Below are 21,746 nucleotides of genomic sequence, written 5' to 3' on the forward strand. Positions count from 1 at the left end.
CGCCCACAGATCCGACGTCAGATCACCTCCCAAGTGCAGTGTTTACATCTGTTCTCTACCCTAAACACCCACTAATTACCCATCAATCACCCATCAATCACCCCCTATCACCACCTGTCACTGTTACCCATCAGATCAGACCCTAATCTGCCCCTTGCGGGCACCCAATCACCCGCCTACACGCTCAGATTGCCCTCAGACCCCCCCCCCCCCCCTTTATCAATTCGCCAGTGCATTAGTTACATCTGCTCTTCCCTGTAATAACCCACTGATCACCTAACTTGTGACAAAAAAAATAAAAACTTCTATGAACTCACCATACTCCTAACGGAATACCTTGGGGTGTCTTCTTTCTAAAACTGGGTCATTAGTGGTGTTCCTATACTGCCCTGGCATTTTAGGGGCCCTAAACCGTGAGGAGTAGTCTTGAAACCAAATGTCGCAAAATGACCTGTGAAATCCTAAAGGTACTCATTGGACTTTGAGCCCCTTAGCGCAGTTAGGCTGCAAAAAAGTGCCAATCATGTGATATCGCCGTACTCGGGAGAAGTAGTATAATGTGTTTTGGGGTGTATTTTTACACATACCCATGCTGGGTGGGAGAAATACTCCTCATGGTTTAGGGCCCCTAAAATGCCAGGACAGTATAGGAACCCCACAAATGACTCCATTTTAGAAAGAAGACACCCCAAGGTATTCTGTTAGTAGTACGGTAAGTTCATAGAAGATTTTATTTTTTGTCACAATTTAGCGGAAATTGATTTTTATTGTTTTTTTTTCACAAAGTTTCATTTTCCGCTAACTTGTGACAAAAAATAAAATCTTCTATGAACTCACCGTACTACTAACGGAATACCTTGGGGTGTCTTCTTTCTAAAATGGGGTCATTTGTGGGGTTCCTATACTGTCCTGGCATTTTAGGGGCCCTAAACCGTGAGGAGTAGTCTTGAAACGAAATTTCTCAAAATGACCTGTGAAATCCTAAAGGTACTCATTGGACTTTGGGCCCCTTAGCGCAGTTAGGGTGCAAAAAAGTGCCACACATGTGGTATCGCCATACTCAGGAGAAGTAGTATAATGTGTTTTGGGGTGTATTTTTACACATACCCATGCTGAGTGGGAGAAAGATCTCTGTAAATGGACAATTGTGTGTAAAAAAAATTAAAAAATTGTCATTTACAGAGATATTTCTCCCACCCAGCATCGGTATGTGTAAAAATACACCCCAAAACACATTATACTACTTCTCCTGAGTACGGCAATGCCACATGTGTGGCACTTTTTTGCAGCCTAACTGCGCTAAGGGGCCCAAAGTCCAATAAGCACCTTTAGGCTTTACAGGGGTGCTTACAAATTAGCACCCCCCAAAATGCGAGGACAGTAAACACACCCCACAAATGACCCCATTTTGGAAAGTAGACACTTCAAGGTATTCAGAGAGGGGCATGGTGAGTCCGTGGCAGTATTCATTTTTTTTTGTCACAAGTTAGAAGAAATGGAAACTTTTTTTTTTTTTGTCACAAAGTGTCATTTTCCGCTTACTTGTGACAAAAATCTTCTATGAACTCACTATGCCTCTCAGTGAATACTTTGGGATGGCTTCTTTCCAAAATGGGGTCATTTGGGGGGTATTTATACCTGGGGCCCCTGGGCTGTCATGTGGACCAGTGTTTGTGATTTTAAATTTTATTTTTTGCAGCTTCTACGATGCGGTTGACAGGTGAGTGGTTAGGGAGGGGACCGTGTGGGAGATGTGCCTACGCGGGGCGTCCCTGTTAAGCAACGCAGTTCGCGATTGCGTCCAACCGAAGCCTCCCACCTGAATGCTGGCCTATGTGGTTCCTGCTAGGTATGGTACAGCAGGCAGGGGGTGTATGACAGTGCACCTGATTGGCTGACAAGCGTCTGCTGGCCAGATGGAGGCAGGATATTGCTCTGACTGGAAGTTGGCAATTGTGTTTGTTGCAGTGGGTATTTATACTATCCTGGAATTCTAGCCCCTCATGAAACATGTCAGGTGGTCAGAAAAGTCATGGATGCTTGAAAATGGGAAAATTCACTTTTTGCACCATAGTTTGTAAACGCTATAACTTTTACCCAAACCAATAAATATACACTGAATGGATTTTTTTTTATCAAAAACATGTTTGTCCACATTTTTTGTGCTGCATGTATACAGAAATTTTACTTTATTTGAAAAATGTCAGCACAGAAAGTAAAAAAAAAAACATTTTTTTGCCAAAATTCATGTCTTTTTTGATGAATATAATAAAAAGTAAAACTCACAGCAGCAATCAAATAGCACCAAAAGAAAGCTTTATTAGTGACAAGAAAAGGAGCCAAAATTCATTTAGGTGGTAGGTTGTATGACCGAGCAATAAACCGTGAAAGCTGCAGTGGTCTGAATGGAAAAAAAGTGCCTGGTCCTTAAGGGGGGTAAAGCCCACGGTCCTCAAGTGGTTAAGTGTGAACCGGCCCTAACTTCAAATCCAGGAACGGCACAGTACAAAGGAAATAAAGGTGTATTTTCCATTTTGTGGTGTTTGTTTTCATATTTACTGTATCAATAATTTCAAACCCTTATTTGCAAAAATAATCAGCTTTTTGGACAAACTGCAGACAACTAACCACAAGTAGCACCAATGGCTTGTTCAAGGCCTTTTTCACCAAATGTAATAGTGTCGTCCTCTCTTATCAAAGCCCCAGAACATTCAATAGAAGTCACAAATATCACCATTCTGGAAACTAGAGACCCGGGCCTACTCGGATATTCCCATTGGCAGTGCTCATTCAAACTTGCAGGCACTTTGGGAATACCCGTTCCATTTGCCAATCACGGATCAGCAGGGTGGCGACAGGAGCACGCAATGATCACCACACGCAAGAGACACATATGTATGCCCTGATCCTCAAGTGAAGTCGTCAGGTGTGTAGATAAGTGTGACAAAGCTCAGAAAATAAAGGCCAGATAATTAGAATCAGAAAGGGTATAAAAAGTTTAAAAGTGTAGTATTTTGTACCTGAAGAAACAAGTCATTTTGGAGGGTTGCAGGAAGGTTGGTGAATTTGAGCCTTTGCAGTTATACACAGGCATCAATAGATTTTCATTATTTATTAGAAATTAATGTTCTTGCTCTGTGTGCATACTTTTAGGAACTCTGAGCAGAAAACAAAAATGACTGAACTTACCTGGGGCTTCCTCCAGCCCCCATAGCCCGTGAGGTCCCTTAGCGTCCTCTGCGCTCCCTCCGTTTGACCGCTGGTGGCTCCGTTAGCGCGCAACTTCGCCGGGAGTCAAGCACAACTGCGCATGTGTGGCCCCTCTGAGTGCCCATCTCACTCTAACGCCCGCCACCTTCAGTGTTCTGCGCATGCGCGGTTCTTTCTTTTGATATGTTCAGTTTGGCATTTTTTTTATTTTAAATTTTTTTGTCTTCTGTTCATAGTTTTTTAATCATTAGTCAATTCATTCTGTAGGATCAGCAAAAATTCCTTTATTAACAAATGTTTGCTTCTATTTTTTTTTTAAATATGATGAAAGTATAAAAAAAAGCATTTCTTTTAAATTTTCGTTGTGCCTTTTTTTTCTTGATTTAATGTTATTGGGAGTTCCGATTTTACAGCAATTCGATAAATATGATCGGATCTCCCGAAAAAAATTGAAAGATTTTTTCCATACAACTGAAAAATCCGAATGGATTTCCTGTTTTTTCGATTTTTATCAATCCGGAATGCTGGAAATTTTTCTTCAATTTTTCTAAAGATTATATGGTGTGTGTTATGGTGGCCATACATGGTACAATTTTTTTCGTACAATCTTACCATTTCTATGTAATATAAGGGAACTGCCTAAATTATCCTCTCAGTATATTCACTTAATTTACCCATATACTACATAGAAATGGTAAGATTGTATGAAAAAAATTGTATCATGTATGGCCACCATTATATTGTCAATTTATTAATATGCACAACCTAGCAATTTTCTCAGTTTCAAATAATTTTTATCATTATTGGGGAAAAATTGAACATATGTGTGTGGTACATTGGTCAGATTTTTGAAATGTTACAACCAGTCAGAAAAATTGGTTGCAATTCTTGAATTGAACAGATATTTAAAAAATTGTATGGTGTGTGGCAACCTTAAGATTAACCTACAGATTATATCACCTTTTACATGCAGGTGCTTCACATTGTGCGAAATACCATCAGCGATGAAAGGGTGGAGCTTTCAGTTGTCAGTGCATTTGAGCCTCTTCTATCAGTCCATATGATGATTCCAACTTTGGATATCAAATTCTGTAGCACACCATTCACTCAGTCTTCTCTGGAGCACCAGTGGCACCAGGTATGCTTTATGTATCATACCAAAATGCTGTTATTGTAAATTATTGTCTTGTAAAGACATTCTTGGCCATACCTTGTGACATTGTTTGATTGCTGTGAGTTAATGAAAAACTATCAAAAAAGTCACATTTTGCATATGCATCAGTAAGGTAACCTATCAGAATTAGCCAGCCATGTTTGCTGGTTACTTAACCATTTAAGCCTTCTGGACGTAGAGGCTCGTCCAGAAGGCCATGTGCGCTCCCGTGCCCGATCGCGCACGTGCGCTCCCGGCCCGAGGATTGTTAGCCCAGGAATCAATAAATCGGGCCATGGTGCCGAGGATTGTTAGCCCAGGAATCAATAAATCGGGCCATGGTGCCCGATCACTGATTCCTTTCCCCCGGCAGAAAAAGCAACCACTTCTATCGCAAGCTTCTCCTTTATCTGCCTCCTACATCCCCCTACGTCCCTCTAAGCATACATGTTACGCTTAAAATGAAGTCATGAAAACAAACACAAGGTTACCATCTTGTGGCCAAAAAGTAAAATTACATCCACATGTAAAAAAAAAAACAAAAACACATATTTACATTTTAAAAAAAAAAGTACTATTTACATCCCACCCTTCCAAAAATACCCAACTAAAATGTTCAATAAAAAAAACAAAAACAAAAAAACATTACAATAAAAAAAACACGTAAATATTTACCAAAGGGTCTAAACTTTTTAAATATTCATGTAAAGATGAAATATTTCTATTTTTTATTATAAGCTTGTTAATAGTGATGGATGCAAAACGGAAAACATGCTCTTTTATTTCCAAATAAAATATTGTTGCCATACATTGTGATAGGGACATAATTTAAATGGTGTAATACCCGGGACTATTAGGCAAATACAATACGTGGGTTTTAATTATGGAGGCATGTATTATTTTAAAACTATAATGGCCGAAAACTGAGAAATAATGATTATTTTCCATTTTTTTCTTATTCTTCCTGTTAAAATGCATTTACAGTAAAGTGGCTCTTAGCAAAATATACCACCCACAGAAAGCCTAATTGGTGGCGGAAAAAAACAAGATATAGATCAGCTCATTGTGATAAGTAGTGATAAAGTTATAGGTTAATGAATGGGAGGTGAACATTGCTCGGATGGATGAAGTGAAAACGACTGAAGGCTGAAGTGAAAATAAACTTATGAGATAATGAATTGTATATGTAGTACAGCTAAGAAATAGAACATTATTAGCACAGATATGAGTCTTACATTGTTTCCTGTACAGTAAGAGTTAAACTTCCCTCGTTATCTATGAAAAAGCTTCTTTGAGCTCTCCAACAAATTTAGTCAGAGAGCAATGCTATTTTCGGAAGCACTTATACATCAAAGAAACAATGAAAGACAACTTCAGATAATATTTTACTGCAGAGAAGTTCAAAGGGTCATTAGCTCTACTCTGTTTCATAGTTTAAAATGCAGATTGTAGTTTGTAAACTGCAAATATAACAGCATGATGATGCAATGTTAAAAAATAAAAAAAAGCTTTATAACTGAAAATAAAAATATGAGAATCTTTACTGTGCTACTAATGTTCTATTAATAATCTATATATACTACACATACAATTCATTATATCATAAGTTTTTGTTTTTTTTTCACCTTAGTGTCACTTGAAGATATTGCCCATTGGGAATCAGTACCTGCTTCCCTTTGGGTGACATGTCAGGACTGTGTAGTTGACAATGCGTTGTGTTGCTATGCGGGGGGATGACGAGCGGTGCATACGGGACATCACATAGGGGGCGAGGGAGCGGCTTGAAACTGGGATCAGTGGGGGATCGATGGGGTTGAGTAGATCCGCCCAGCAGATCACACGCAGGATTGGGGGTCGCAGGCTGCTGTAGACACGCCTGATTATGTGCTGAAGCGGTCGCGAATGGCTGCCTCAGCCAACTTAAGCCAGGTGTATGTGTGTACGGGCATTAAAGGAGTTTTGTAACGATAAAAGTAGTTTATACTTTTTATATTGTGTATTTTTTGGGGCTAAACATCACTGGGAGGTTGTAGATTCACATACCAATACACAGATATAAGAAGAGTTCAATGTAAACATTTCTATCCTAAATAATTACATTCTTTTATATGTAATTCATTTTCCTCTTTTATGTGATTATCTGCTAGTCCAATCAATGCCTGTAAAGTCCAGAAAGTATTTTACATATCTCTATGGGAAAGCTGTAGGTCAACCAGTATTGGCACATAGGTAGATCAGAAAAGATTTATTTTCCTGGCCATTCATTATTGCTGCACCCAAGGCTCTCTGGCTGCCTGGTTGACTCTCCCAGTATGTCTGGAGATGAGCAGATAAACAGATTTTTGCGCTGCTGCAAGGGCAGGTTATCTTCAAAGTAAATATCCAGTATCCTTGAAAACTGCTATAAACATGAATCAATGTTCCACAAGACTCTTTGAAATGTAAAGATTCTTTTTAACCAGTCCTCCCCTTCCCCCTGTGCTCAGTTTATTTCACTTTTTTTAACATATTTCACTCAAATGTTATATCTCCAGAAATAGTACAAAATTTAGTACTTTTGCCCAATTCATTACGGAAAAAAACCAATATATAATATGTCCTATTTTGTGTAGGTGTTCTTGTCAAAAATCCCAAGTAAACCTAATGAGTGCAAAATGTGTAATGCTGGACATACACGGGTCGTTTTTTTTTTTTATCAATCGAGCCGCTGATGGCTCGATTGATAATATCCGACGTGTTTGATGACCCGGTGGATCGATTCTGCGCTCGATCCCCGCAGGCGGACAATAGCGGAAAACGAGCGGAAGATAAGAGAAGCGCCCATGGGGATGAGCGGGAATCGATCCAGGCGTGCGCGTGGACAGGCGGGGACGCGCGGGAGTCCATGCGGCGGCTAATCGAGCCCCAGAAACGACCCGTGTATGCCCAGCATAAAACCTGCTTGGCAGTAGATGGTTGCATTTAGGACAAATCTGCTGGCAGGGAAAGGGTTAAGCTCACTCCATGATTGTGTTTTCAGTAGCAGATTTCAGCAGTCTTACAAAGCATGTTGTAAGCTAAAGAAAAGTGCTTTCAAAGAGTAATTGCAACAGCTAGTATGACTCGGGGACACTTTTTTCATATAGCACTTCTTGGAATTGTCTGCTTTATTATAAAATATATAAAATGTTTTACTGAGGAAAGATTCTTAATTATTTACAGTCGGTCTTGTGATTCAGCTATCCCAGCCACACAGTATAACCAGCATAGTCTGCTCTGTTATCTCTCCTATCTTCCCAATCCTGCTCAATAGCATAGCCTGGTCTGTGCGCTCTCCTCTCCTTTATGGAAACATGTAGTGAAAACGCTACAGAGTCTACCATACTTAATCTTATTTGCCTGGTGGTTGTGCTGATCCTTTGCTTCTAGTACACTGAATAACAATGAGAATGCAGTTCATGTGCTGTGATCCAATGACTGCATGCTTGTTGCTAGTGACTCCCACTGCAGAAGGCAAATGATCAGCATAACAGCCAGGCAGTGGGCATAAAAATAATAAAGATGCCAGTCTCCATTATCCCCACTATAAATTTGCCTTTATCAAGCTAGCTAAAAAACTGAACGAGTCAGAAATAGGGTATTCATTAACCTCCTTGCCGGTTATCCCGAACACAGTTCGGGGTAACCTGTGCAGGAGGATTTCTCAGGCCCCGCTGGGCCGATTTTCATACATTTTTTTTCCTACACGCAGCTAGCACTTTGCTAGCTGCGTGTAGTATGCGATCACCGCCGCTCACCGCCGATTCGCTGCTACCCGCCGCGCCGCGCGGCAAGGAGGTTAAGACTGAACATTTAAAATATAGCATTCCTTATTCCATACATACCTAGTGTTACAAACCTGAACGGAGGAACAGGTGATGACCACAGTGTTCAGTGACAGACACTGAAGCAAAGTATAAAGTGCAATAAGCATTTATTAGAACCAGATTGTGCATACAAACTGACAGTGCAAATATAAAGCAACTACATGCACAGCACGCTACAACCCAGGAAAACGGTGAACACACAAATATATGTATAACACCCTGACTAATCTATCTAGCTAAGTTTACCACAATATATACAAAAGATATTTACAATATACAGATATGTACAATCATACGAAGTACCAAAGGAGCAAGCAGAATCAGTCAAAACCGGAGAGCAGGGTCAGCAACAGGTAAGCAAGTTCAAATACAGATATAACAGGGAACAGGTTCAGATCAGGTAACGAATACAAGGAATGTCCAGAGGCTCAGGTCTGCAAGTTACTACAATATTCTGTCAACTGCCTGGAGCAGAAGGCAGTCTGAAATAGTCCAGGTAATTAGTGGGATTATTAACAGGAAGCAGCTGGTGATGTGATCTTGCAGAATGTGCTCCTGAACCACCCACAGGCCAGATCAATAACTGCAGGTCTTTCTCACAGACCGCATGCAGCCACCTGCTGGTGGATGGCAGAACTCCAGGGCTGCTTAAAGTGGATCCGAGATAAACTTTTACTCATTGCATAAGTGTGTTCCTTTCATATAGTTTATAGGGCATTCCTCAAGCAAAATACTATTTTTGTTTTAATACTGTAATTCCCTATAAACTAAACAAGCCTTGCCCTCAGCTTTTCATAGAGCCTAGGCACTGTAGCGAGAGCTTATGGGAGCTCAGTCTGGGCAGGGGGAGGAGGAGGTTACTAGCCAGAGATTTCAGAGGATTTCAGAGGCAGAGGGGAGGAGGGAGAAGGAGAGGGGACTGAATTTACACACAGGCAAGCTGATAGGATCTCCAGCCCTCAGGCCTGTAACAATGTGACAAACAGAACACGGCTGCCCTCATTGTATCACAGCAATAAATAATCATAAACTCTTAAAGCTGTTTGCAGCTAGATTTGCTGTGTAAACTATCTAAACTTTAGATAAGATATATAGACAAGTTATTTGTAATAGTTACTTTTTCATCTTTGAAACGGATCCGAGATGAAAAACTAACTATAACAAGTAACTTGTCTATATATCGTATCTAAAGTTTAAATTACACAGCAAATCTGTCTGCTTACAGCTTCAGCAGTTTATGATGATTTATTCCTGTGATACAATGAGAGTGGCCAAGTTCTGTTTGTCATCATTACACAGGTAATCTGCAACTGCATATCCACCCCTCAGCCTGTGAAAAATTCACTCCCCCCTGTGAAATCTCTGGCTAGTAACCTCCTCCTCCTCCTCATGCCCAGACTGAGCACCCATAAGCCCTTGCTACATGGGTCTGAGTGCCTTGGCGTTTTGGAGAAGCTGCGGGCGAGGCTTGTTTAGTTTATAGAGAATAAGAGTATTAAAACAAAAAATAAAGTATTTGGCTTGAGGAATGCCCTATAAACTATATGTAAGGAACACAAGTATGCAATGAATACAAGTTCATCTCGGATCCACTTTAAAGTTCACGAAGCCCTATGCTGGTGGCACAATGAAAGTCCAGGGCACTCCAAGCCAATACTGCCATCAGCAGGCAGGATAAGGCAGTATATAATTCTTAACACCTAGTCTAAAGAATAATTCATATTTTCCTTGCGTTCTGCTTTAAATTGTATTTTCATTTTGTCATTGCCGAATAACATAGATTCTTCGCCCACTCCACTGGCTTCCCGTAACAATGGAGAACATTCAAATCTCTACACAATTTAGGCCCTGGATACCTGAAGTATTTATTCAGCTAAATCACACCTTTCACAACCTCTCAGATCAACAAGTAACTTGGTCACCCCTGAGTCCACCTCAAAACTTTTGTAGCCAGAGCCTTTTGTCATGCTGCCCCTACCCTTTAGAACTCCTTTCCACATCCAATCAGGGCATCTCCATCCCTAAAGGCATTTAAGTCCAAACTTAAAAATCACCTATTTAGTCTGGCATTTATGAACACTTGACTGATTTCCTCTATAACTAAGTTCACCCTGCAACCAACTGTGTGTTGATCTGAGATTTATTTATGCATTTTGAGTCCTAAGTGCTTTACTAATGTTATTACCGGTATATTATTGGGTTGTATTTCATTGCCTTCTGCTTAAATTGTATTCGGTTGCACTTTAACAAAAACAAATTGGGTTTCAGGTTACCTGGTTACAAATATTTGTATGTGCCCCTTTACACTAAATATGATCTTTATTGGGACAAGAGATTGCAGTTAGGTCATCCTGTCCTGTCAATGGTATCTGAATTTGTCAAAGTTCAGTGTTATGTAACTGCTAGGCTTACAAATAGTAATTTTACTAAAACTAAATACACATGAAATAATTTCTGGGTTTGACAGGGGAGGCGATTATGCATCCAATCCGACACCGATAAGATGAATCAGTTTGTTTTTGTTTTTCAGTTTGTTTTTTATGCAGACATCAATCCAACAAACGTTGATTCTGGTAATACCTTTAATGACTAGCTATACGTGGTTTATTGCAAGCTTTTGAAATATTAGGTTTCTTTTTCATGCATCATACATAACTGGATCAGAACCATATTTATCCTAAATGTGCAGTGGTTGATTAAGATCTATATCACTGTGTATGGACCTGTTCGTTCATTTTACGGTTCTGGGAAGAAGTGACTCAGTTCTTGGGAAAGATTTGCAAGAATCAATAACTGACACCCATTTTTTTTCTGTTTAATTATATTGACACGACTTGCACAGGAGAAGAGAATACAACAGGTACATGGAGATACTTGGAGATAAACTTAAAGAGGAACTCCAGTGAACATTTTACTGTTGGCAGGTGATGTAGCTGCTGCATGGTTTTTGGCAGTTGGAAACAGCTGTAAACCGCTATTTCCCACAAAAGTTCGAACTTTTCTTGTGGGAGGGGTTACTTGTGGGAGGGGTTTCACCACAATATCAGTCATACAGCGGCCCCTGATGGTCTGTTTGTGAAAAGGAATAGATTTCTCATGTAAAAGGGGGTATCAGCTACTGATTGGGATAAAGTTCATTTTTTAGTCTGAGTTTCTCTTTAAGCAGCACCTCCAAGGTGGTGTTTTCTGCAATACTGCCAGTGCCACGTGCTACATCTGAGAGACAGAGGGAGCTTAGGGAGTTAAATAAGTGGCTGAGAAATTGGTGTAGGAAGGAGGGGTTTGGGTTCCTGGAGAACTGGGCAGACTTTGCAGTTGGCTACAGGTTCTACAGCAGAGATAGGCTGCACCTTAATGGGGAGGGTGCAGCTACATTGGGGGAGAAGATGGCTAAACGGTTGGAGGAGATTTTAAACTAAGATCTAGGGGGAGGCCGGAGGGTAAAGTCTCAATATGTAGACAAGATAAGATAAAAAGACAGTGGTAGCCTAACATTATGGGGGTGGAGAGGGGGGTGGGGACAGTGTAAAGAGTAAAGAGGTTGGTAAAACTTCAAGTAGCCCATTTCAGGTAACCAAAATTGGAAAATGTGGTGGTAAAAATATAAAGTACATGGTAACCAATGCTCGGAGCCTTGCAAATAAAATAGACGAACTAGAGTTCATTCTGTTTGACAAAGGCTATGACATTGTGGGAATAACAGAGACATGAATGGATGAAAGCCATGACTGGATAGCAAATTTAGAGGGATACAATGTGTTTAGGAAGGATAGAACAGGGAAACAAGGTGGAGGGGTTTGTCTCTTTGTTAAGAACTCTTTTACAGTTGTCCTAAACGATGAGATGGATAAGGGTTGCGAAGATGTGGAGTCCGTTTGGGTAAATATTCATGGTGGAAATAAAGGTTGTCAATTGCTCATCGGGGTATGCTACAGGCCACCACATATTCATGAAGCTACAGAACTGCAATTACTACAGCAGATTGAAATAGCTGCAAGTAAAAATGAGTTCATAGTTATGGGTGACTTCAACTTTCCAGACATTGACTGGAGTATTGAGGCTACCCATTCTGGCAGCAGATTTCTGGCATCACTACAGAACAGTTACCTGACTCAAATGGTAACGGAACCAACGAGGGGAATGCATTACTGGATTTGATCCTTTCAAATAGACCAGATAATGTATCAAATGTGCAGGTTCAAGAACATTTGGGAAATAGTGATCACAACATGATCAGAATCAGAATCGTTTATTTCGCCAAGCATGACTGGGTCATGCCCGGAATTGGGTTTGGCACAATACATAGCTCAGAGGTGCAGGAGGTCAAAGAAGATGCCGTTTACAGGGCTACAGTAAAACAGTAAAATAGTGATAGGGAAAGGCATAATACATACATACACACTATAACGTCAGCAGCACAAAAAAAACATAGCGAACACAATAAGCTCTCCCGAAAGTGGCACGAGAATACATATGCTCAGTTCAGTTCAATTATCGTTGTCCGTTTGACAGGTTGCCCGAGACCATTACTCTAGTCAAAACTCAGCAGGTGGTGGAGCGCTGATGGTTAGTGGAAAAATGTGGAGGGAGTTCAGGAGGTTAACAGCCGAAGGGAAAAAAAAGAGTTCCTATGTCTGGTGGTTTTGGTGGATATGACCCGCAGCCGTCTGCCCAGAGGTAGTGGGCTGAAGAAGCGGTGACCTGGGTGAGAGGGGTCACTTGCAATCTTCAGTGCCCTTTTGCACAGTCTTGTGTTGTACATGATAACGTTTGATCTGGTGACTGATAGACCACGGGGCAGCGGGACCACTAAAACTATGAATTTTAAAAAAGCAAAGTTCAATCAACTCAGGCAGGCACTAAGTTTGGTGAACTGGGATAATGTACTACAAGGGGAGAACACTGAAGGGAAATGGCAAGCTTTTAAACTTATTCTCAATCAATATTGTAGTAGGTATATCCCATATGGAAACAAAATGTCTAGTAATAAAAAAAGGCCTCTATGGATGAATAGAAAGGTTAGAGATAAAATGAAGGGGGAAAAGAATGCCTATAAGGTCCTAAAACAGGAGGGGACCGAGGCTGAATTAAGCAATTATAAGGAGTGCAATAAAAGTTGTAAAAAAGAAATTAGGCTGGCATAGATTGAAGCTGAAAATCAAATCCCTAGGGATATCAAATCTAACCCAAAGAAGTTTTACAAGTACATTAACTCTAAAAAAAAAGAAAGGTTGACTGTATTGGACTCCTAAAGGATGAGGGGGGGGGGGGGGGGAGAACTCAATGGTGAATGACCAAGGTAAGGCAGAGTTATTAAATGCTTTCTTTGCTTCTATCTTCACAAGGGAAATATCACTGTTGCAAATTACAGAGGCAGAAGAGTATTAATCTTCCAATTGTAATATTAAATACTTAAAGGGGAACTGAAGAGAGAGGTATATGGAGGCTGCCATGTTTATTTCCTTTTAAGCAATACCAGCTACCTGACAGCCCTGCTGATCCTCTGCCTCTAATACTATTAGCCATAGCCCCTGAACAAGCATGCAGCAGATCAGGTGTTTTAGACTTTAAAGTCAGAGCTGACAAGACTAGCTGCATGCTTGTTTCTGGTGTTATTCAGATACTACTGCAGAGAAATAGACCAGCAGGGCTGCCAGGCAACTGTTATTGATTAAAAGGAAATAAATATGGCAGCCTCCTTATACCTCTTACTTCAGTTCCCCTTTAACGCAGGAAGAAGTGAAGGCAAGACTAAATAAATTAAAAATAGACAAGGCACCTGGCCAGGATGGCATGGCATGCATCCTTGGGTCCTAAGGGAATTAAGTTCAGTTATAGATAAAACCCTTTATCTTATCTTTTGTGACTCTCTTTCAACTGGCAGAGTCCCAGTGGATCGGCGTACAGCCCATGTTTTCCCATTATTTAAAGCGAAATTGTAGATACAAATTAAACACATTGTTTCACTTACCTGGGGCTTCACCAAGCCCCCAGCAGCCATCCTGTCCTGCGCCGCTCCTCGACGAGTCTCCGTTCTCACGCCACCAACTACTTTCGGTTTTGCCGTCGGGCCACTGCGCCTGCGTGTCTCTGGCCACGTGTATCCTTTCTTCGCATTCCCCGCTATTGCAGAGGGGAATGCGAAGAAAGGATACGCTTGGCAGGGCTGCACTGGCCTCGACTTATAAGTCGAGGTACGGAACGGAGCGGCGGCAGGGGAACGGATACTCGTGGAGACTCGGCGCGGGACAGGACAGCTGCTGGGGGCTTGCAGAAGCCCCAGGTAAGTGAAACAATGTGTTTAATTTGTATCTACAGTTCCGCTTTAAGAAAGGCAAAAAATCAGATCCAGGAAATTATAGACCTGTAAGCTTAACATCAGTTGTATGCAAACTATTTGAAGGGTTAATAAGAGATACTATACATGACTTCACAGTAGAAAATAATCTTATTTCTCAGCATCAGCATGGGTTTACTAAAGACAGGTCCTGTTTGACTAACATGCTCAGCTTTTATGAGGTAGAGAACGCTAATGTGGATATTGGGAATGCTGTAGATGTGATATACTTGGACTTTGCAAAGGCCTTCGACACTGTTCCCCACAAAAGTCTGGTGCAAAAGTTGAGGATGCAAGGACTGGGGAAGAGTCTGTGTGCATGGATAGGGAACTGGCTAATGGACAGAAAACAAAGAGTTGTGGTCAATGGATCATACTCAAAATGGGTGACTGTTAGCAGTGGGTCTGTACTGGGTCCAGTGCTCTTTAACCTATTTTGGTTCCTGGACGTAGTTTCTACTTCCAGGAAGCGCCCCCGCGGCCGATCGTGCGCGTGCACGCGCACTCCCGGCCGCGGATTCGGTAGCCAAGGAATCAATGTATCGAGCTATGGAGCCCGATCATTGATTCCTCTCCCCCGCTGAAAGAGCGACAGCTTCTCTCGGAAGCTGAGCTTTTTCTGGCCGTCTCCTTCCCGATGCGTCACTCTAAGCGCGTGCTACGCTTAGAGTGACGTCATGTAAACAACTCATGGCCGCCATCTTGTGGCCAAAAAGTAAAACGACACCTGAAAAAAACAAACAAAAAGAATTAACACACATTTACATTATAAATCTATTGTTTACCTCCCACCCTCCCAAAAGTACCCAAATAAAATGTTTAGTATAAAAAAAAAACCATTACAATAAAAAAAAACATGTAAATATTTACCTAAGGGTCTAAACTTTTTAAATATCAATGTAAAGATGAAATATTTCTATATTTTTTTTTTATTTTAAACTTGTAAATAGTGATAGATGCAAAATGGAAAAAATGCACCTTTATTTCCAAATAAAATATTGTCGCCATACATTGTGATAGGGACATAATTTTAACGGTGTAATAACCGGGACATATGGACAAATACAATACGCGAGTTTTAATTATGGAGGCATGTATTATTTTAAAACTATCATGGCTGAAAACTGAGAAATAATGAATTTTTCCATTTTTTTCTTATTCTTCCTGTTAAAATGCATTTACAGTAAAGTGGCTCTTAGCAAAATGTACCCCCCCAAAGAAAGCCTAATTGGTGGCGGAAAAAACAAGATATAGATCAGTGCATTGTGATAAGTAGTGATAAAGTTATAGGCTAATGAATGGGAGGTGAACATTTCTCACGTGAAAACGACGGAACCTGAATGGGTTAATTTATTTATTAATAACCTAATAGATGCAGTAGAAAGCATTGTTGCTATTTTTGCAGATGATACAAAATTATGCAGAATCATCAACTCTCAGGAAGATAGTGAAATATTGCAACAGGTTCTGGATAGTATGGGTATATGGGCACATAAATGGCAGATGAAATTCAATGTTGAAAAATGTAAAGTCATGCATTTTGGTCGTACCAATGGTCTAGCACCATACAAAATAAATGGCATACAGTTGGGGACATCAGACTTAGGAGTACTCATCTACAACAAGTTAAATAATCGTATTTAATGCCAAGCCACAGCTAAAGCTAATAACATTTTGGGATGTATGAAAAGGGAAATACAAAATCCCAAGATGCTAGCATAATATTGCCCCTGTTTAACTCTCTAGTAAGGCCACATCTGGAATATGGAATTCAGTTCTGGGCACCACATTACAGGAAAGTTATTGCAGTTTTAGAGCAGGTGCAGAGACGAGCAACAAAATTGATACGTGGGACGGAAGGTTTCCCTTACCAAGAAAGGTTAGATAAACTGGGTTTATTTAGTCTAGAGAAAAGACGTATTAGAGGGGATCTAATTAACATGTATAAATACATCAGAGGGCAATATAAAAGCTTGGCAGATGAGTTTTTGTCCCTAGGCCTTCTCAAAGGACTAGAGGACATGATCTGTGCATGGAGGGAAAACGTTTTAGCCATTTATTTAAGAAAGAGTTCTTTACAGTAAGAGTGATTAAGATGTGAAATGCAAGGGGTATCCGAACCAGAGAGTGGGAAGAAGGAGAGGGCATGCAATAATCACCCACAGCTTTAAAAGAGTTCTGTAACGGTTAGTGTCAGCTGGTGACAGGATTCTGATTATTTGGTGATCTGCAGTGTCACCAATAATGCAGAAGCTATATCTGATTATGTGGTGATCTGCAGAATCACCAATAATGCAGAGATAGACAGAACAGTCAGTACTTTAATCAGAGGGATCACACGTGATTAGGTGCACAGTACTCAGTAGCACTCCAGGTGATAGCCCCTGGCTATGGGACTATCACCTGAACAGGAAAGGTCGTACAGGCCGGGTCGGTAACTGATCGGTCAGGCAGCGGTACAGAATCGGCAACCAGTACGTAGTCAGAGGATAGCCAAAATCGGCAGCAATCATATAGGCGTAGTAAAGAATCAGAAGGCAAGAGCAGTGTCGAGGTCGGGCCGGGGTCGGCAATCAGACAGACAGGCAGAGTACAGAATCGTGAGGCAAAGGATAGTCGAGAGTTCAGGCAAGGTTCATACACATAAAGACAATATATATCAATGCTAATTACAACAGAGAGAAAATGTGTGCATCAACCAAGTGAACCTGACAAATCTGGATTTGCAAATTTGGCCTATTGGCTAATCACGAGACATTGCTCATGCCAATATGCATTTGCTTTCGCATGCCTAAATATGCAGGGTCAAAAACCAAAAACCGCAAAACAATCGCCCTGCGGGAATTAGTTCATGCTACATAGCACTATCCAGGGGCGCCACGAGGAGGCTTCCCATTGCCCCCATACAACCGGGGGGCCGCGGGGGTCCCAGGCTCTCTCACCGCCTGGAACCCACACAGCGGCACCCCGGAGGTGCAGGCTGGGGGGTGCAGGCGATCTCCCCAGCGTGGCCAGCGCCGGGAAGAGCCGCCCGCACACACCTCCCAAGATTAAAAACAGGCACTTACCTTAACGTCCATTGCGTTCTGCTATATGCGCATGACCTGGGTGCGACACATAAAGGGAGGACAGGCGCAAATAGCCTGCTCCAGGGCTCTCACCTCCTAAAACAAGCCATTCACCACTTGCCTCCAAAGAAAAGAAAATGCAATGCTAATTACAACAGAGAGAAAATGTGTGCATCAACCAAGTGAACCTGACAAATCTGGCTTTGCAAATTTGGCCTATTGGCTAATCACGAGACATTGCTCATGCAAATATGCATTTGCTTTCGCATGCCTAAATATGCAGGGTCAAAAACCAAAAACCGCAAAACAATCGCCCTGCGGGAATTAGTTCATGCTACATAGCACTATCCAGGGGAGCCATGAGGAGGCTTCCCATTGCCCCCATACAACCGGGGGGCCGCGGGGGTCCCAGGCTCTCTCACCGCCTGGAACCCACACAGTGGCACCCCGGAGGTGGAGGCTGGGGGGTGCAGGTGATCTCCCCAGCGTGGCCAGCGCCGGGAAGAGCCGCCCGCACACACCTCCCAGGGCGATTGTTTTGCGGTTTTTGGTTTTTGACCCTGCATATTTAGGCATGCGAAAGCAAATGCATATTTGCATGAGCAATGTCTCGTGATTAGCCAATAGGCCAAATTTGCAAAGCCAGATTTGTCAGGTTCACTTGGTTGATGCACACATTTTCTCTCTGTTGTAATTAGCATTGCATTTTCTTTTCTTTGGAGGCAAGTGGTGAGTGGCTTGTTTTAGGAGGTGAGAGCCCTGGAGCAGGCTATTTGCGCCTGTCCTCCCCTTATGTGTCGCGCCCAGGTCATGCGCATATAGCAGAACGCAATGGACGTTAAGGTAAGTGCCTGTTTTTAATCTTGGGAGGTGTGTGCGGGCGGCTCTTCCCGGCGCTGGCCACGCTGGGGAGATCGCCTGCACCCCCCAGCCTCCACCTCCGGGGTGCCTCTGTGTGGGTTCCAGGCGGTGAGAGAGCCTGGGACCCCCGCGGCCCCCCGGTTGTATGGGGGCAATGGGAAGCCTCCTCGTGGCGCCCCTGGATAGTGCTATGTAGCATGAACTAATTCCCGCAGGGCGACTGTTTTGCGGTTTTTGGTTTTTGACCCTGCATATTTAGGCATGCGAAAGCAAATGCATATTTGCATGAGCAATGTCTCGTGATTAGCCAATAGGCCAAATTTGCAAAGCCAGATTTGTCAGGTTCACTTGGTTGATGCACACATTTTCTCTCTGTTGTAATTAACAATATATATCAATGTATAATTATAGCTATCAATTCATTCCTATCTTGTGTGAAATCCCCAGTTTCCTCCCGGATCAAAGCACACCGGAACTATCTAAGGTCTGAGAGCTTAACCGCAAAGTTTCAGCAACAGCAGACAATGTACTACTGACAACCCGGGACTTAATTGCAAGGGTAATCCCCGCCGTTCCGCCCACACCTCTCAGCCAATCAAATGGCAGAGGTCAGTCCCCAGGTGTCAGCTAACCGGCCGGTCAGCTGACCTTTCTCCTCAGCGCATAAAGGTCCTGCCTCTGTGTGTGCGCGCGCGTGCGCGCCCTTCTGCTGTGATGCGCCCTGGAGAGACCTGACCTGGTGGGAAGCGATGCCGAGGAGGTGGCGGCGGCATCTGCCGTGACGTCAGACGCGAGAGCGACGGTCGCACCGCTCTCAGCTGCCGAGGTAATTTTGCTACTACTGACATTTCCCCCCCCCCCCCCACACTTTCAGGATGTAACATGTGGAATCTCTGTTTTAATTCCTCAGCATGGAGATGACGAGCTGGGACCCATGACCTCTCCTCAGAACCATATCCCTTCCAGTGGACCAAATACTGTAACGAATTCTGCACCTTACGAGAATCCAAAATCTCCTCTACCTCATATTCGGGCTCACCATTGATAATTACCGGGGGGGGGGGGGGAAAGAGGATTGGGCTAACACAGCTGGTATAAGCAAGGAAACGTGAAAAGACTTAACCCCTTTCATGGTCGCTGGAAGGGTCCTTTGTAAGCTACTTCATTGATCTTTTCTGCAATGGGGTACGGCCCAATATACTTAGGTCCCAATTTGGCCGAAGGTTGTCTTAGGGCTATGTGGCGTGTGGATACCCATACCATGTCTCCTGGGGTAAAGTCCCACTCAGGTGAACGCTTCCTATCAGCCTGTCTCTTTTGTATATTAAAGGCTTTTTCCAAATTGACTTTTACCAACCATCAAATTCTCTTACACGATTTCTGCCAGTCATCCAATGCTGGAAAAACAGAACTTGACGTTGGCAAGGGACAAAATTTGGGTGTCTTTCCATAAACCACCTGAAATGGAGAGTACCCTGAGGAAAAGTTTCTGAGGTTATTGTGGGCAAACTCCGCAAAGGGGAGAAACTTTACCCAATCCTGCTGTGAATCAGCCACACAGCATCGGAGAAATTGCTCCAGTGACTGATGCATTCTCTCGGTCTGACCATTGGTTTGAGGGTGAAAGCCCGAAGAAAAGGGGCCCAGGTGTTGACAAAAGGCCCGCCAAAATTTCGACACAAACTGTACCCCTCTGTCTGACACTATATTACTTGGTATTCCGTGTAGACGGAAGACATGATTGATAAAAAGATCTGCCAACTCCTGTGCCGAGGGCAGTTTCTTCAAGGGAACAAAATGGACCATTTTGCTAAAACGATCCACGACAACCCAGATCACAGTATTCCCCTCAGAATTTGGGAGTTCTCCCACAAAATCCATGGATAAATGGGTCCATGGTTCTGAGTGGGCAATGACTGTAACATAACCGCTGGAGCCTGTCTGGATGGCTTACTGTGGGCACAGACAATGCAGGAAGTCACAAAGTCCTTACAGTCATTTTTCCATGAAGGCCACCACACACTGCGAGACAACAGTTCCTCCGTCCTGCTTATACCAGGATGTCCTGCATTCTTGTGGCTATGTAACATCTGTAACACCTGTAATCGCAGCTGTAATGGCACAAACAATAGACTATCTGGCTTCCCCTCTGGAGCCTCAGACTGATAAGGCTGCAAAGTGACTGCCAAGTCCTCCATGGTTTCTGTGGCTGCAATCACAATGTGATCTGGCAAGATGTTAACAGAGGGTGAGGGCTGTACTGTCTCAGGTTCGAAACATCGGGATAATGCGTCGGCCTTCACATTTTTACTACCTGGTTTGTACGTAATTACAAATCGGAATCGTGAAAAGAAGAGTGCCCATCGAGCTTGTCTCGGGTTGAGCCTCTTCGCACCCTCAATATATTCCAGGTTCTTTGTGATCTGTATAAACTGTAAGAACATGTTCTGTCCCCTCCAGCCAGTGTCACCATTCCTCAAATGCCATTTTTATAGCCAATAGCTCCCTGTTTGAGATGTCTTAATTTGTCTCTGCTGGAGAGAACTTACGGGAACAAAATGCACAGGGATGCAAGCGCCCCTGAGACCCTGAATATTGGGACAGTACAACCTCTACTCCAACTTCAGAGGCATCTACTTCCACAATAAATGGATGATGCAAAATGGGGGCAGCACAGAACATGGACTTAAGCTGATTGAAGGCCTCACAGGCCTCCTGAGACCAATTGTAAGTATCAGCCCCTTTCTTAGTCAAATTGGTGAGGGGTGCCACAACTGAAGAAAATCCCTTAATAAATTTTCTATAATAGTTTGCAAAACCTAGGAAGCGTTGAAGCGCTTTCAAGCCAGCAGGCTGTGGCCACTCCAGCACTGCGTAAACTTTCTTGGGGTCCATTGACAAACCGTGCGAGGAGATGATGTACCCCAAGAAGGCCATCTCAGACACTTCAAACAGACATTTCTTTAGTTTTGCATAAAGGCGATTCTCTCGGAGTTTACTCAATACAAATTTTACATGATCCCTGTGTTCCTTGAGGTTGCGAGAGAAAATCAGGATATCATCAAAATAAATGACAACGAAACGTCCCAGAACATTGCTAAAAATTTCATTCACAAACTCCTGGAATACCGCGGGGGCATTGCACAACCCGAAGGGCTTCACCAAGTACTCGTAATGCCCATCGGGTGTGTTGAACGCGGTCTTCCATTTATCCCCCTGTCTAATCCGAATCAAGTTATATGCCCCTCTCAGGTCCAGCTTGGAGAACACTT

At 42.6% G+C, this 21,746-nt stretch overlaps 1 protein-coding gene across 1 annotated transcript in view; it reads left to right on the top strand.

Annotated features, from left to right (window-relative positions):
* Window positions 1–21,746, top strand: part of LOC137544466 (N-fatty-acyl-amino acid synthase/hydrolase PM20D1-like) — a 76,985-nt gene that overhangs the window by 46,760 nt on the left and 8,479 nt on the right. Inside the window, exon 3 of the mRNA XM_068265548.1 lies at window positions 4,184–4,348. Within this exon, the coding sequence (XP_068121649.1) occupies window positions 4,184–4,348 (165 nt within the window). The remainder of the gene's footprint in view (window positions 1–4,183; window positions 4,349–21,746) is intronic.

The sequence above is a fragment of the Hyperolius riggenbachi genome, chromosome 2 (genome assembly GCF_040937935.1).
Source record: "Hyperolius riggenbachi isolate aHypRig1 chromosome 2, aHypRig1.pri, whole genome shotgun sequence".
NCBI lineage: Eukaryota > Metazoa > Chordata > Amphibia > Anura > Hyperoliidae > Hyperolius > Hyperolius riggenbachi.